The sequence below is a fragment of the Pituophis catenifer genome, unplaced genomic scaffold (assembly GCF_029215685.1).
Source record: "Pituophis catenifer annectens isolate HBS135680 unplaced genomic scaffold, rPitCat1.0.hap2 SCAF_15, whole genome shotgun sequence".
In the NCBI taxonomy this organism is placed as follows: domain Eukaryota; kingdom Metazoa; phylum Chordata; class Lepidosauria; order Squamata; family Colubridae; genus Pituophis; species Pituophis catenifer.
Window position 1 is genome coordinate 982,740 of NW_027256895.1, and position 14,063 is coordinate 996,802.

General features: G+C 58.4%; 2 protein-coding genes across 2 annotated transcripts; one reads left to right on the forward strand and one right to left on the reverse strand.

Moving 5' to 3' along the window:
* Positions 1-2,690: 2,690 nt before the first annotated feature.
* Positions 2,691-4,872, forward strand: SOX15 (SRY-box transcription factor 15). Its single transcript, XM_070954727.1, has 2 exons — positions 2,691-3,208; positions 4,653-4,872. The coding sequence occupies exons 1-2, from the start codon at positions 2,691-2,693 to the stop codon at positions 4,870-4,872; spliced, it is 738 nt and encodes a 245-aa protein (XP_070810828.1).
* Positions 4,873-5,967: 1,095 nt separating this feature from the next.
* Positions 5,968-10,997, reverse strand: MPDU1 (mannose-P-dolichol utilization defect 1). The gene is made up of 7 exons (XM_070954726.1): positions 10,872-10,997; positions 10,395-10,460; positions 9,832-9,964; positions 9,365-9,450; positions 8,541-8,659; positions 8,279-8,389; positions 5,968-6,172 (listed from the first exon to the last, which is right to left on the reverse strand). Exons 1-7 carry the CDS (start codon positions 10,963-10,965, stop codon positions 6,056-6,058), a joined length of 726 nt encoding a protein of 241 aa, XP_070810827.1. The 5' UTR covers positions 10,966-10,997; the 3' UTR covers positions 5,968-6,055.
* Between the last annotated feature and the right edge of the window lie 3,066 nt (positions 10,998-14,063).

Here is a 14,063-nt window from a genome sequence, read left to right on the forward strand (position 1 = left end):
TGTGCCAGATGGTATCGGATCGGTTGGGCACACATTTGGGGGGCACCTTTGCGCTATGGCCAAGGTGGGAAATGGCCCAGGTTCCGAATAGTTCTTGATTCGAGATTTCTGTCTGAAAATTCATTGTATTGGTTATGATATATTTGAAGGATGAAGCGTTGCCCGCTGCTCTGATTTTGGGTGGGTGGGGGGTTTGCCAACTTTGGGAGCTTTAAGATGAGTGGACTTCAACTCCCAGCATTCCCCAGCCATGCTGGCTGGGGAATGCTGGGAGTTGAAGTCCACCCATCTTAAAGCTCTAGAATTGAAAACACAAGCTTTTCAGGCCCTGGCAGGTAATAGAGAGGGACAAAATGGGGTCTTTTAGGGGAGCGGGGGACAGAAACCTAGTCTGGGACCTTCCCTTGGAAGCTACCTTCCCTTGCGGCTTCTTCCTAGGTCCTTCACGTGAGATTAGAACCCAACACCTTGCTAGAAATCCAACCGATGTTGCACTCTGCACGTGCTCGCTGGCTGCCTGGATTCGAAAACAGCCCTTCCAAAGTCCTGCTCCCAGCACGCAGAGCCAGTCTCCCAGCCTGAGTCTTCGGAGAGGGGTGGCCTATAAATTGAATTAAATTAAATTGATCCTGGATAAATTCTTGATTCCGGTCAGTTTTTGACCCAGCTTGGCAAAAGGGGCACCTGGAACCCTCATCTCGGTTTGTTCTGATTTTTTTTTTTTTTTTAAGTAACCGAAACTGGGTTATGGAGCTTCTGGCCAGAAAAACAAAAGATTTTCCCGGCCCTGTTTTGAATTCACCAGGAACTCTGCTTGCTTGTGTGTATGTGTGTGTGTGTGTCTCTCTTTGTGTGTGTGTGTGGAGGTGTATGCTGCACAAGGCTCCTTTTGGGGGGGGGAGTGGGGTAGAGGATTATCAGGCAGAAATCCAACAGGTTTCTGCAGTGAAACCTAACAAAAGACCAGAGCTAAATCTTATGGTAATGCTATTCTTTTGCATTTGGGGGGGGGGGGGGCGGGAACCAGAAGAGCTTCCCCCCTTTCTTCTTCTCCATGCCTGCCAGGGATTTTAGAGTGGGGGGGGGGAAGCCTCTGCCCCTTTTGCCTGAATTGCAATTCAGCAGGTGAAAATTCCTCCTGGGGGGTGGGGGACAAAAATCCTTTTCTTTTGTCTTCTGCAATGGCCCCGGAAAGGCCATTAACCTCCCCTGACCCCTGGGGGGCTCAGGGAAGGTGGGAGTGGGGTGGGTGGGGAGGAAGCTGACCCCCGGAGCCAATTTTTCCCTGCCCCTCCTTTGCTAAACTCCTCACAGCCCCCCAGCCCTGAGGGAAAAGCCAGGGGTGGAGGGGGGGGTGCCTGTGCTGAGAGCGCCAAAGCAGGGTGAACCCCCCCCAACCATCAGCCCAAGGAACTTTTAGGGGGCTCCTCTCTGGTCCTTTCAGAGTGCCCCCTCCCAACACAAGGCCCTTCCTGGGCTGAGGAAAGGCTGATCCTGTGTATCCCACCCACCCCCATGGGAAAAAGAGGGGGGGGCCACGCTGTGCTCCAGATTGTGCCTAAGCGGGCAAAATTGTTAACCTTCCTTGGCAGCCGGAAGGGGGAACTGCCCACCTAAAGCCATAAAGACTAGCAGCCCCCGGTCTAATTTGGGGTGGGGGGCTTGGGGAGGGTCCCACTCCTCCACTGCTTGTGGGGCTGAGACCCGGGGTTGATTCTGGGGCCCTCTGGGGCCTTGCTAGGACCCATCATGCCCCCCCCTTCCAGGTGCTGCCGTTCTGAAGTCTCATTTTCTCCGGATGGGCTTTACTACAACTCCCATCATCCTGCATGTAGCAGCCCATGGGGTCCAAACGATACCAGGGCAGAGAGGTGGGGTGGGGGCTCTGCTTTCAACACCCGGCGTCGGTTATCGGTGGTGGAGACCCCCCCCCCGGCGGGGAAGCGAACGGGGGTCCCCGTCTTGGAAAGCTCCGCTGGGGACCCCCGCTTTTCCTGCTGCTGCTAGGGGCGCACCTCGGGGTCCCCGGCGCGGCCCAGGGCAGACCAGGAGGGTCCGACGGCCGCGGGAGACCTCTCGGAGTCGCGGGCTGGAGTATCGCGGGGGTCGCGGCTGACCAGGAGACGATGGACTTAGAATAGAATGAATGAGCTGCAAAGGGACCTTGGAGGTCTTCTAGTCGAGCCCCCCGCTCAATCAGGAGAACCTACCTATCCCATTTCAGATAAGGGACTGTCTAGTCTACTGTCTCATAGCCGAGCCCGCCCGGCCTTTCCCACGCGCTCGGGGGCCGTGCCAGCACTCTGCTTATGCTCAGAAACCCGGCGCTTCCCCCCAAAGACGCAGCAGCCTGGAGGGCGAGGCTCGGGGTAAGGCAGGGTTGGGGGTTGAGGACCGCGGTGCCTTCGAGGGGGACGTGGAGGCGAAGGGAGTCGTCCGCCGGGGGTCCGTCAGCTGTGCGCCCCCGGGCGCCTTTTCCCGGCCGGGATGGGGGCAGAGCGCGGCGGCAGAAGTGGGGGGGGAGGCAAGGGGGAGGGCGGGGTCTGGAGGGGCGGGGCCTGGAGGGGCGGGGCCTTCTCCCCTATATCCCAGAACCGACCGGCCGCACGTGCTCCGTTGCTGCCGGCTGCTCCAAGGACGGGACCTCTCGAGGTTCTCTAGTCGCGCCGCCTCCGACGGGGGTGGGGAGGATGTTCGCCGGCTTTTACACCCCGGAGGCAACCCCGAGGGGCTGGGCGGCGGCGGGGGCGGCTGGCCCGTCCCCGCCCGTCCCAGCTCCCTCGCCGCAACCCGAAGCGCCGCCGTCGGAAGCCCGGGCGGAGAAGGTGAAGCGGCCCATGAACGCCTTCATGGTCTGGTCTTGCGGGCAGCGGCGTCGGATCGCGCAGGAGCACCCCACCATGCACAACTCCGAGATCTCCAAGCGGCTGGGCGCCGCCTGGAAGCGCCTCGACGACGCCCAGAAGCGGCCCTTCATCGACGAGGCCAAGCGGCTGCGGGCCCGCCACATGCAGGACTACCCGGACTACAAGTACCGGCCGCGACGGAAGAGCCGGGCCGGCCGGGAAGCCAGCGGGGGCTCCCCTGCTTTCCTGCCGGGACCCTCGACGCCCCTCGGCTGGACGGCCGCCTACGCCGGCTCGCCCGACGTCTTCCGAGGAAGCCCCGGCGGAGGCTACGCGATTGGGGCCGCGGCGGCGCCCTGCAGGTGAGAGTCCATGGGGGGGGGGTCCCCTCGACGGGGCGGACGCTCTTGGTTCCCAAGACACCTTTTGGGCGCGTTTTGGGGGTCTTCCCAGACGGGCTGGTTGAAGGAGCCGCCCACTCGCCACTTGCACCCAGCGACCTGCCTCCCCCCACCCCCCACAACAAGGGGGCAGAGTCCGTGGGGTGGGAAACCCGATTCCTCTTGCAGGACGCCCACTTTGGGCGGTGGGGGGGCGTGCAAGCGTGACCCCCATTAGCCAGCTTTCTGCCTCACCTGCCCCAGTTCCAAGCCCACCCCGGCCTCCCCAGAGGTCCCGGGACGGTTCTCCGGCCGGCCGTCGAGGCTGCGAAGACCCCGCTTCTGTTGTGCTACGAGTCGGGCGTGCCCGCAGCCCGCAGTGCCAGTTTCTCCCCGGGCGCTCTCCAGCGGCTGGGTGCAGCGCCGGCCCGCCCTGCCAGGCAGGCACCCAAAATGCAGCAGCCCCCCCCCCCCCAGCTCCCTCTCTTCAGGTCGAGCCCGGGCCAGAGCGAGCCCAGGAGCAACTTGGCTCTGCCAGGAGAAGCCCCGGGGGCCCCGGACTCGCTGCGGCTTAAGCAAAGGCTCCCAGGGAGGAGGGGGGGGCAAAGCCTCTGGGGCCCCTTCGCAGCAGCTCCGGGCTGAGGCCAGACAGGCCTGAACAGGTTTGGGGGCTCCTGGCCAGAACTGGAAGAGCCGGCTGCGGGAGGAATGCGGCTCCGTCCCGCCCATGCCCCCCCCCACAGCTTTCTTCCCACAGGTGCAGGGCTGGGCAGGTGACAATCAGAACCCCCAGCCCCCTCCCTTCCCCAGGACAGCCAGGGCCCCTCCCCCCTTGGAAACCCTGCCTGGCCAAATTGAGGCTGTGGCAGGGATGGCACCCACCCCCCAAAGTCCTTGTCTCCCTCCCTAAGGAGCTGGGCAAGTCCCGCCTGCCCTCTACCAACGTTAGACCTGTCTGGACCTAGAAAGACCCTCCTTGAGGGGGTGGGGGGGGGCTAGCCTTAGAAGCAGGGGTGTCCAATCTTGGCAACCTGAAGACTTATGGACTTCAATTCTCGGGTGATAATCCATTGCTTTTGAGGTGTACACCTGTGGTATGCCTGCTTACTCTCTTGTGGTCCCTTCCTCTGCAATCTCTCAGCTCTAGAGAGAGAGAGGGAGGGGGAAAACACAGTCTGGCTCGCTGGGGAATTCTGGGAGTTGAAATCCAGAAGTTGTCAAAGTTGGCCACTCCTGCCTTAGGGGCACCAGGCAAGGGAGTCCCCTCAAGCTGTAACCTGCCCCCAAACTGTCATTTAGGAAGATCGATGGGGTGCGGGCTCCGTATATTGCAAACCCACTTTTTGTTTTCTTGCACCCCAGTCCACCTGCTGCCTCTCTTACCCTGGATGGGACTAAGCCCCTTGCCCTTCTTTCTCTTGCCCAGCAGCCTGGTTTATGGCACGCCAACCCACCCAGCCATCGCCACGATGCCAAGGAAGCCGGACAGTGGTTTTCAGCATCCTCTCGGGACCTTCCCGGACACGGTGTCCGTTTACGGGCTGCAGGGGTGCGAGGCCTCCGACGCAGCCATCCCGGGCTGCCTCCCGGAATACCCTCACCAGCCCCTGGGCTTCAGCAGCGTTGCCCCCTTGTCCCCCCTCTAGCAAGGACGACGACAGGACTCCAGCTGGCAGCCGCATTTCGGGATTATTTTGCCAGGCGCAGCCAAAACAAAACAAATCAGGATCAGGAAAGGTGGACACAGTTTGGAGAGAGGTGCAAAGACCCGCCCTCCCCCAATTGGGACCTAAAGAAAGGGGGGGGCGGGGGAGGAGTTCCGGACATTGGCCTGACCCGAACTGTATCTGTGGGGCGATTGCCAGCATGAAGAATTTAAGGATGTTTTATAAGGAGTACAAAGGTTTTTTTATATATATATATATAAAGTTTTTTTTATATATAAACAACCAATAAAAGATTGTTTTAAAGAGCAGAGTTTGCAGAGTTCAACTGATTTACACCCCCCACCTCCCAAGAGCCAGGGAGAAGCCCCCCCCTGGCAGGGGAGAAGGGAGGAGACCCTTTGCCCCGAGTAGCCTTGCCTGGAACATCTGGCACAATGCGCCAGGGTTATTTCTGCCCAACCCTTGGGAAGATGGCACAGCCAGGAAAGAGCTTGGGGGGGGGGGGAGGGCAGCAAGACTTCACTCTCCCCCCCCCCCATTCCCACACCCCATTTGCTAGGGGGAAAGTCATGCCCGGTGGGCTGTTTTTTCTGATGGGCTTCCTAGCTTTTGCTTCCTGCCAGCTGTGAATCCAAGCTACTCCGCCTGGCAGCTGTGCTGACTCACCTGGGCTCCCTCCCTGGAAGGGGGGGGACAGCTCCTCTCCCTAATCGCCCCAATTAGCCTGCCCAGGCAAGAGGCCCAAGTCCCACCCCCCAGGGCATTGGGGGGGGGAAGTTCCTGGGGAGGGGGAAAGTTCCTGGGGGGAGATGCTGTGTTTTGCAAGGGCCCCCCCTGGTGGGGAGAGGAAAAACTGCAAGACAAGGAACCATTCTGTTGCAGCTTCTCTCTTTGTTTTCAAAAGTGGGGGGGAGGTTAAGCAAGGAAAGACCCCCCCCTCCCATCCACACACTGCTACACCCCAAATAAAAGAAAGCAGCAGTCTGGTGGCAGCCCCACTGCCCTGCGTGGGCCATAAAAAGTCCCGTGGAATTCGTGGGGAAGGGGACCACTTCCCTGGACTCAGATTGCAGGCAGGTGGGTAGGTAGCGGGCATCCTTGAGGTCAGCCTGCGGGCACCGCGCCCCGCAAGGGAGGATGGGCGGCAGTAGCAGCAGGCCGGTCACTCTTTCTTGAGCCTGTCCGTAGCGTTCCAGTAGTAAAGCACCTGTCCCAAAATGAGGCTGTGGCAGGCCAGGGACACGACGTAAGTCAGCACCATCAGGAGGTCTCCGGTCTCCTGAGAAGCAAAGGAAGAGGTTTTCCTTGGGGTCTGTGGAATTGGGATCGTAGAGACACCCAGGAGCATAGAAGAGTTCAGAGGCAGAGGCATGAATAAATGTCATAAACATATTTATTCATATGATAAATCATATTAACTATGTACAACAGAGATCAAGTCTCATGAGGAACAAACATGAAAAGAGGTCGAAGGATCGAAACCATCCTCTGCTACCATTTTGTGGAGTTGGGATCGTAGAAACACCCAGGAGCATAGAAGAGTTCAGAGGCAGAGGCATGAATAAATGTCTTAAACGTATTTATTCATATGATAAATCATATTAACTATGTACAACAGAGATCAAGTCTCATGAGGAACAAACATGAAAAGAGAGAGATGGAGAGAGCGAGGTGGAAAAGGTTGGAGGGGGTTTTATACTCAGGGTAAGCCCCTCCTTTCCACATAGGGGTGGAGACACACACTGCCTCCACTGGGGTCTATATGACACATGTGCCAATGGCTTGCAAATACTTGACAGGGTCCAGGGAGGGGCTCCCTCCGCCCCCACATTTCAGGAGGGGCGGCCTTCTGCCCTCCACGCCGGGCCAATCAGAAGGTGGCCGGCCATCCTTCCGTTTCGGCCAGCCAACTGGAGGGCAGAGCGGTGGATGGCAACTTTTAAGACGGGTGGACTTCCGCTCCCAGAATCCCCCAGCCCCGGGTTTCTTAACTGTGGCAACTTTTAAAACACCTGGACGTAGCTGGCTGGGGGGATTCTGGGAGTGGAAGTCCACCCATCTGAAAGTTCCCTGTTTGACCAAGGAGGCCAAGGCTTGGCATCTCCTGGTGAACTTTGAAAAGGGCAGCCCAGCAGCCCATCACTCACCTGAGCCATCGGAGGTGGCTCAGTGGCTAAGCTTGTCGACAGTTCGGCGGTTCGAATCCCTAGTACAGGCCTCTTGGGTGAGCAGGGGGTTGGGCTAGATGACCTCCAAGGTGCCTTCCAACTCTCTTACTGTTACAATAATAGACTGTTACCTGCTCTAGGGTCCCTTGCCGGGATGCTGGCTGGACAGTCGTTAACTGAGGATCAGGGATATCAAAGGCTCCCTTCTTCCTCCCAGGCTCCCTTTCAGCCTTGGATGTATTTACAGACAGTCCTCCGCTTAAAACCATTCGCTTAGTGACCGTTCACAGTTACGACATTGAAAAAAAGTGACTTATGACCGTTTTTCACACATCCGACCGTTGCAGCATCCCCACAGTCACGTGATCAAACTTTGTGGGCTTGGCAGCTGACTCATATTTTATGACGGTCGCAGTGTCCCGGGGCCACTCCGACAAGCAGGGAAGCCAGATTCACTTAACAACCACGTTGCTCACTTAACGACTGCGGTGGCTCACTTAACAACGGGGCAAAGCTCACTTCACCAATGTCTCACTTAGCGGCAGAAATCTTGGGCTTCACTGTGGCAGTTATGTCGAAGACCACCTGTATTAATGAAACTGAGTATATGGGGCCCATCTCTCTCCAGAGTTATCCAGGCCCTTTCCTTCTGACCCACCCACCCCTTTACAGATTAACAGAGTCGGAAGGGACCTTGGAGGTCATCTAGTCCAACCCCCTGCCCAAGCAGGGGAGCCTACACCATTTCTGACAGATGGCAGTCCAGCCTCTTCTTGAAAGCCTCCAGTGATGAAGCTCCTTCATCAACTTCCGAAGGCAACTGATTGCTCTCACTGTCAGAAAATTTCTCATTTCCAGGTGGAATCTCTCCTTGGTCAGTTTCCACCCATTATTCCTTGCCTGGCCTTTGGAAAATAGCTTGACCCCCTTCCTCCTCTCTGGGGCAGCCCCTCAAATATTGAAAGACTGCTCTCATGTCTCCCCTGGTCCTTCTCTTCACTAGACTAGCCATTGCCCAGTTCCTACAACTGTTCATCGTATGTTTTCGCTTCCAGTCCCCTCACCATCCTGGTTGCTCTTCTCTGCACTCTTTCCAGAGTCTCAACATCTTTTTCATGGTGTGGTGACCAAAACTGGATGCAGGATTCCAAGTGTGGCCTTACTAAGGCTTTACAGAGTGGTATTAGTACCTCCCTTGATTAGTGCCTCACCCTTACCTGGATGGAGGTGAAGATTCGTGCCAAGGATCCCGCGAAGAGCAGGAAGGTCGTGATGGCCGAGAGCTGGCCCGTGTGGCCGTTTTGGTAGTTGGTGGCTGCTTGGAGGAGCTGTTGGAGAGAGGTGGCCGTCTGAGATGCCAGGGCCAGCTGGCCAATGGGAGAGGCTGCCTCCCAGCCACATCGCTACCCGCCGTTAGGCAAGCTGGCTTCTCAGCAATCCCCCCCCCCCCCCGCAATCTGGGGGTGGGGTCGCACTTACTCTGCTGGTGGCTGCAGTGGGCATGTTGGACACCTGAAGAGTGGTCACGACCGCGGATGGGGTGAGCGGAGAGAGCAGGAGGGACAGGAGGGTGAAGTAGGTGAAGAGGAAAGCCAGGCCTACAGAGAGGGGGTTGCGACATGATGCTCCGGTCCCACAACTGAGGCCCTGGGGAGCCCACACCTCATTCCCTGCCCCTCCCTCCCGCCACGCCAGTGCAGGCCCCTTCTTTGGACACCAGTGGCGGGAGAGGCACAAGAACGGTGGGACACCAGAGGAGCATTTTGCAAAGTCAGCATCCCAAAGGAGCCTTTTTTTTTCCCCCTTGAAGAGATTTCGCTTCTCATCTAAGGAGCTTCTTCAGTTCTGAAGAACTGAAGGACCGAGAACTAAAGAAGCTTCTTTGGATGAGAAGCGAAACCTCTTCAAGGAAAAAAAAAAAAAAACAAGAAAGAAATCTCCATTAACATAAAATTAAGTCAATATTCTGAATGCCTTTGCGAATGTTACAAAATGCAACAGGATTAGTGTTTCTCAGCCGAGGCAGCTTTCAGAGGGGTGGACTTCAACTCCCAGCAAAGCTGGCTGGGGAATTCTGGGAGTTGGAGTCCCGCCCTCTGAAAGCTGCCCAGGTTGCTATTCTAAATATTTGGAGCAGAAACACAATAAAAATTATTTGGAAACTCAAGAGTTTTCCTCTCCAAATAGATCCTCCTCCCAAAGCACTTCCGGCTTCGGCCTCCCTGCAGGGGTGTCGGTGGGCCTCTGTGCAAAAGCCACAGCTACCCATGGACCCTCCACACCCCGCTTCCTCGCCTACTTACCACGCCTGGTGTGGCCCCCGAAATGCTGCACCAGGAAGCCGATGGACACCGTCTGCAACATGACGAAGAGGGCCTCTCCCCAGGCACTGCGAGGGAGGGGGAGAAAAGAGGGCAGGGGGTAGGCGCTCTGGTCAAGGGGAAGGACAGACGGACTGGCAGCCCTTGCGAAGTCTGGGCCGGAGGGAATCCCCTGCATGTCCAGACCCACCCACCCACCCACTCACTCAGGGTAGGGCAGTGAGATCTACCTAGCCTAAAGTTCCTTCCCTTTGTAGACTTTTATTCCACCTTTATTACTCTATATGTAACTCAAGACAGCAAATGCAGTTCTCTAGCCAGCTTTCATGCCGAACCGTCTCCCGGTGATTGGCCCAGAGTCACCCAGCCATGCCGAGGAAGAGCAGCAACACAGCAGTCCGGCTCTATGGGAAGCTCCCATCCCACCCCCACCCATCCACCGGCTCTACCTGAAGGGGAAGCTGTGGGCGATGCTGTAGGCCATGGTGCCACTGATGGCCACAAGCTCCAGCAGGATGGAATTGAAGCTCAGGCCCTCAGCGCTCTTGGCCCCCAGGATCTTCAGGATCTGGGGCATCTTCACTGCAGAAAAGGGGAGACACCAGTCGGGGTCAGAGGAGAGTGGGGGGGGGGGGGGCAGGAGAGCATACAGCACCCTCAGCCAAAGGGGACTCCGGAAGGTTGCATAACCCTCAAAGCATCCACCGCTCTCTGTGCATGGCTCTGCCCTCCATCCCACGGCACCATTAAGGAAAGCGAGGGCCATGGAGCCCACCCCCAACTTCTGGGGGTGGGGGGCACAGGAGCCTCTTTCTGGGAAAGATTGTGCCCATTGCCTTGATGGACCCACCGAGGCTTCTCTGCCACCTGTCCTGCGTGCCAGCCTCTGCCCTTTGGGGCTGGGGGATTGTGGGGCAGGCAGATTGGGGGGAAGGGAAGGGGGGGCTGTTGGGGGCGGGGTCAAAGGGGGCGGGGCACCCAGGGGAAAGGGGAGGGGCGGGGGGTCTCTTACCCACGAGGGAACCGGCCACCACGCCGAATCCGAGCGCTTTGCTGAGGAAGACCTTCAGGCAGGGCACTGCGAAGGGGGAAGAGAGCACAGAGGGTCCCACCGGCGTCGGGGAAGCCCCCAAGGGGGTCCCTGGGAGGCTCCCATCGCGGACGCTGCACCTGACGGGCGGCTGCCTGTCAAGGCCCTGCGGTGGGAGGGGGAGAGGACCTTCCTGCCCCTCCCCCACCCCCCATGGAGGAAGGACCCCCCATCTTCCAGCAATTCCAACGACAGAAGCCCCCTTCCGCCCACTTCCAACATGGCGCCTCCGCTCTCATCATCTCATCACAGCAGGCGAACCTCGCTTCCGCCCATCTCCAAGATGGCCGCCGACGGCCACTCAGGCACTTCCGCCCAGGGGCCCGTTGCCAGGACGACGGGCCGCCGAGTAACAACCCTCCCCCCCAAGGGACGGGGCGGTGGGCGGGCCCGGCTCACCGTGCAGGAGGTTGAGGTTGACGACGAGCTCGTCATAGCAGCGCTCGGGGAGAATGTAGGGGACCAGGGCGACCTTCAGCGCCGACGCCGCCATTTTGGGGAGGAGGGGTTTCAGGCGGGCCAGACTTCCGCTTCCATAACGCCGGACAGGCGCCCGAGGAGAGGGCCGGCCCGTCTGCGCGTGCGCGGAGGAGGCGGCGCGCCCAGCCGTCGTTCCTGAACGCGCATGTGCTTTTCAGTTTGAGCGTCTGCCTGGACTGAGGCGCCTGCGCGAGGCTGTTTGGTTCCCCCGCCGGTCCGCTCGCGCATGCGCGCCGCCTCACCTCGTGCTCTCAGGGTCAATCGAGGGCCAAAATGGCCGCCATTCCTCAGGCGCCATCTTGTCCCACGGCCGCCTCCGGCCACGGGGATGAGGAGGGCCGGCTGCTGCCCGCCCTCAGCCGTGGCACCGTGGCCCTCTGCCTGCTCCACGCCCTGCGGCTGCAGCGGAGCCGTCGTCTCTGTGAGGCGGACCGCCGTCGACGAGCAGCGCGCCACCGCCGGGCCCAGGCCCGCTGCCGCCAACGCTTCGCCCTGCTGTGGCTCTGCCGCCTCCTGGCCCGGGAGCACGGCCCGCCCGGCTTGGGCTCCAGGGGCGTTGGGGGCTGGCGTGGCGGTGGCGCCCTTCCCCGGCTGCTGCGGGAACGGCGCCTGTGGAGCAAATTCCGCAGCTCGGCCTTCTGGGAGATCGTGCGGGTCAAGGCCTTCAGCGCCTGGGAGTGGGGCGAGAACTTCCGCGTGTCGCCCGGCACCTTCGACTACCTCTGCGCCCACCTGCGCAACGCCATCCAACGCCGGGACACCAACATGCGCCGGGCCATCCCGGCTGACGTCCGCCTGGCCATGACCCTCTGGCGCCTGGGCGCCTGCACCGAATATCGGGCGGTAGAGCAGCTGTTTGGCGTGTCCCGCTCCACCGTCTGCAAGATCCTGCGTGATGTCTGTGAAGCCGTGGTGGGCATCCTCACCCCGCTCTACGTGCGCCCGCCCAACCCGGACCAAGTGGCGGTTGGCAACGGATTCCCCCTGCCGCAATTGGCTGGGGTGCTGGGCTCCCTGCACGTGCCCATCCGTGCCCCCAACGAGAACGCCGCGGGCTACTACAACCGTCGCGGATGGCACTCGGTGGTAGTGCAGGCTGCCGTGGACTCCCGCGGGTGCTTCTGGGATATCAACGTTGGGTGCCCAGGACGGGTGACGGACACCCAAGTGCTGTGCGCATCCGAGCTCTACCAGCGAGCCCAGGAGGGCGAACTCTTCCCCGGAGGGTCCCGAGATGTCAGTGGGGTGCAGGTGCCAGTCTATCTGCTGGGCGGCTGCTCATACCCGTTCCTGCCTTGGCTGATGCGACCCTACAGGGCAACGGCTCTGAGTCCCACCCAGCAACGCTTCAACGAGTATGCTGACGCTGCCCGGACGGTACTGGCGGTGGCTTTCGGCCGCCTGCGTGGACGCTGGCGTTGTTTGACCAAGCGCAACGACACCGATGTCTCCTTCTTGCCCACCCTCATCGCGGCCTGCTGCACCCTGCACAACATCTGCGAGGCCCGCGGAGATGCCTTCCAGGCCTGCTGGATGGAGGATGAGGCCGAGCCGCGCGAGGAGCAACCAGTGGAGGAAGGGGAGGAAGAGGATGCCGAAGCGGTAGAGATCCGAGATGCCCTGGCCTTGGCCCTGAGGGGCTGAGGGGGCTCTGGGTGGGAGGAGGGCCTGAAGGGGAGGGAGGGGTCACAGGGAGAGTTAGAAGAGTAAGGGGGGGGGTGTCATCCTATTACAAGTAATCTTTGACTTACAATTGAACCCAATTGTGTTTCTGTTGCTAAGTGAGACATTTGTTATGTGAATTTTGCCTCGTTTTATGACCTGTCTTGCCATGTTTATTACTTTGACTTTGCTTGACAGAAGGTCACAAAATGGGATCACATGACCCTAGGACACTGCAATTATCATAAGTATGAATCAGTTGCCAAGCGTCAGAATTTTGATCACATGGCCACAGGGATGCCGCAATGGTCATAAGTATGAAAAATGGTCATAAGTTACTTTTTTTTGGTGCTGTTGTAACTTCCAATGGTCACTAAGCGAAGTCAATGATGACCTGTATTCTCCAAAGTACCCGAAGGCAGGAGAAGAAGCAACGGGTGGAAACTCATCAAGGAGAGAAGCAACCTCCCCAACCTAAGGAGGAATTTCCTGACTGCGAGAACTATTAACCAGTGGAACTCCTTGCCACCAGAAGTTGTGAGTGCTCCATCACTGGAGGTCTTCAAAAAAAGACATGTGTCTGGAATGATACGCAGAGTTAAGAGTTTTGGACTTCAACTGTCATCATAGCTGGCTGGGGAATTGTGGGAGTTGAAGTCCAGAAGTCTTAACAGTTGCCAAGTTTGATGAACCTGTTCTAGGGTCTCCTGCTTGAGGAGGGGTTGGACTAGAAGACCTCCAAGGTCCCTTCCAACTCTTGATATTCTTCTTAGGGCTGGGCTGGCCTCCTAAAAATGAATTCTGAATAGGGCAGTGTTGACTGGGGCTGATTGAAAGGACCCCTTGATAAGGGGCCCTTGAAGGTTTATCATCAGGGAAGAAGGGAGCCCTTCACCATGAACCTCAGGAGTTTTGCTCAGGATGTGTCTCATCTTTTCTGCTATCTCTCTTCACACACCCCGAGTGTGGTTGCCAAAGCAGAAGCAGTCCAGACACATCTGGCAGGGAGGGACTCTCAGCCCGAGAGCAGAAAACAGGAACTCGACCGCAGTCTCGGCTCCCGGAAACAGCTTTGTGACTAAAAGAAAACAAAATAGAGCAGGCCCTGAGCCCATCCAGGTAGTCCTCGACTTATAGCCACTCGTTTAATGATCTCTGAAAGTTACAATGGCACTGGAAAAAGTGAAAAACTCACTCAACACTCACTCTTGGCTTAGCAGTGGGAATGCTGGATTGCGGTCGTAAATCGAGGATTACCAGTAATACGAAGAGATATGGGTTAATCCTCGACTTACAACCACGACTGAACTCAACCTTTCTGTTGTTAAGAGAGTTAAATCAATTTTACCCCATTTTGCCACATTCCTGCCGTAGCTGTTAAATGAATCTCTGCTGTTGTTAAACCAGTAACACGGTCGTTAAGCGAATCTGGCTCCCTCTTTGACTCTG

What these genes read in the sequence shown, in the direction of transcription:
- SOX15 (XM_070954727.1), top strand. Translation starts at nt 2,691, where the DNA reads ATGTTCGCCGGCTTTTACACCCCGGAGGCAACCCCGAGGGGCTGGGCG. An exon ending in GCCGCGGCGGCGCCCTGCAG is followed by an intron (nt 3,209 to 4,652) that starts GTGAGAGTCCAT and finishes TCTCTTGCCCAG; the next exon opens with CAGCCTGGTTTATGGCACGC.
- MPDU1 (XM_070954726.1), bottom strand. Translation starts at nt 10,965, where the DNA reads ATGGCGGCGTCGGCGCTGAAGGTCGCCCTGGTCCCCTACATTCTCCCC. An exon ending in GGTGGCCGGTTCCCTCGTGG is followed by an intron (nt 9,965 to 10,394) that starts GTAAGAGACCCC and finishes CCTTTTCTGCAG; the next exon opens with TGAAGATGCCCCAGATCCTG. An exon ending in CCACTGCAGCCACCAGCAGA is followed by an intron (nt 8,390 to 8,540) that starts GTAAGTGCGACC and finishes TCTCTCCAACAG; the next exon opens with CTCCTCCAAGCAGCCACCAA.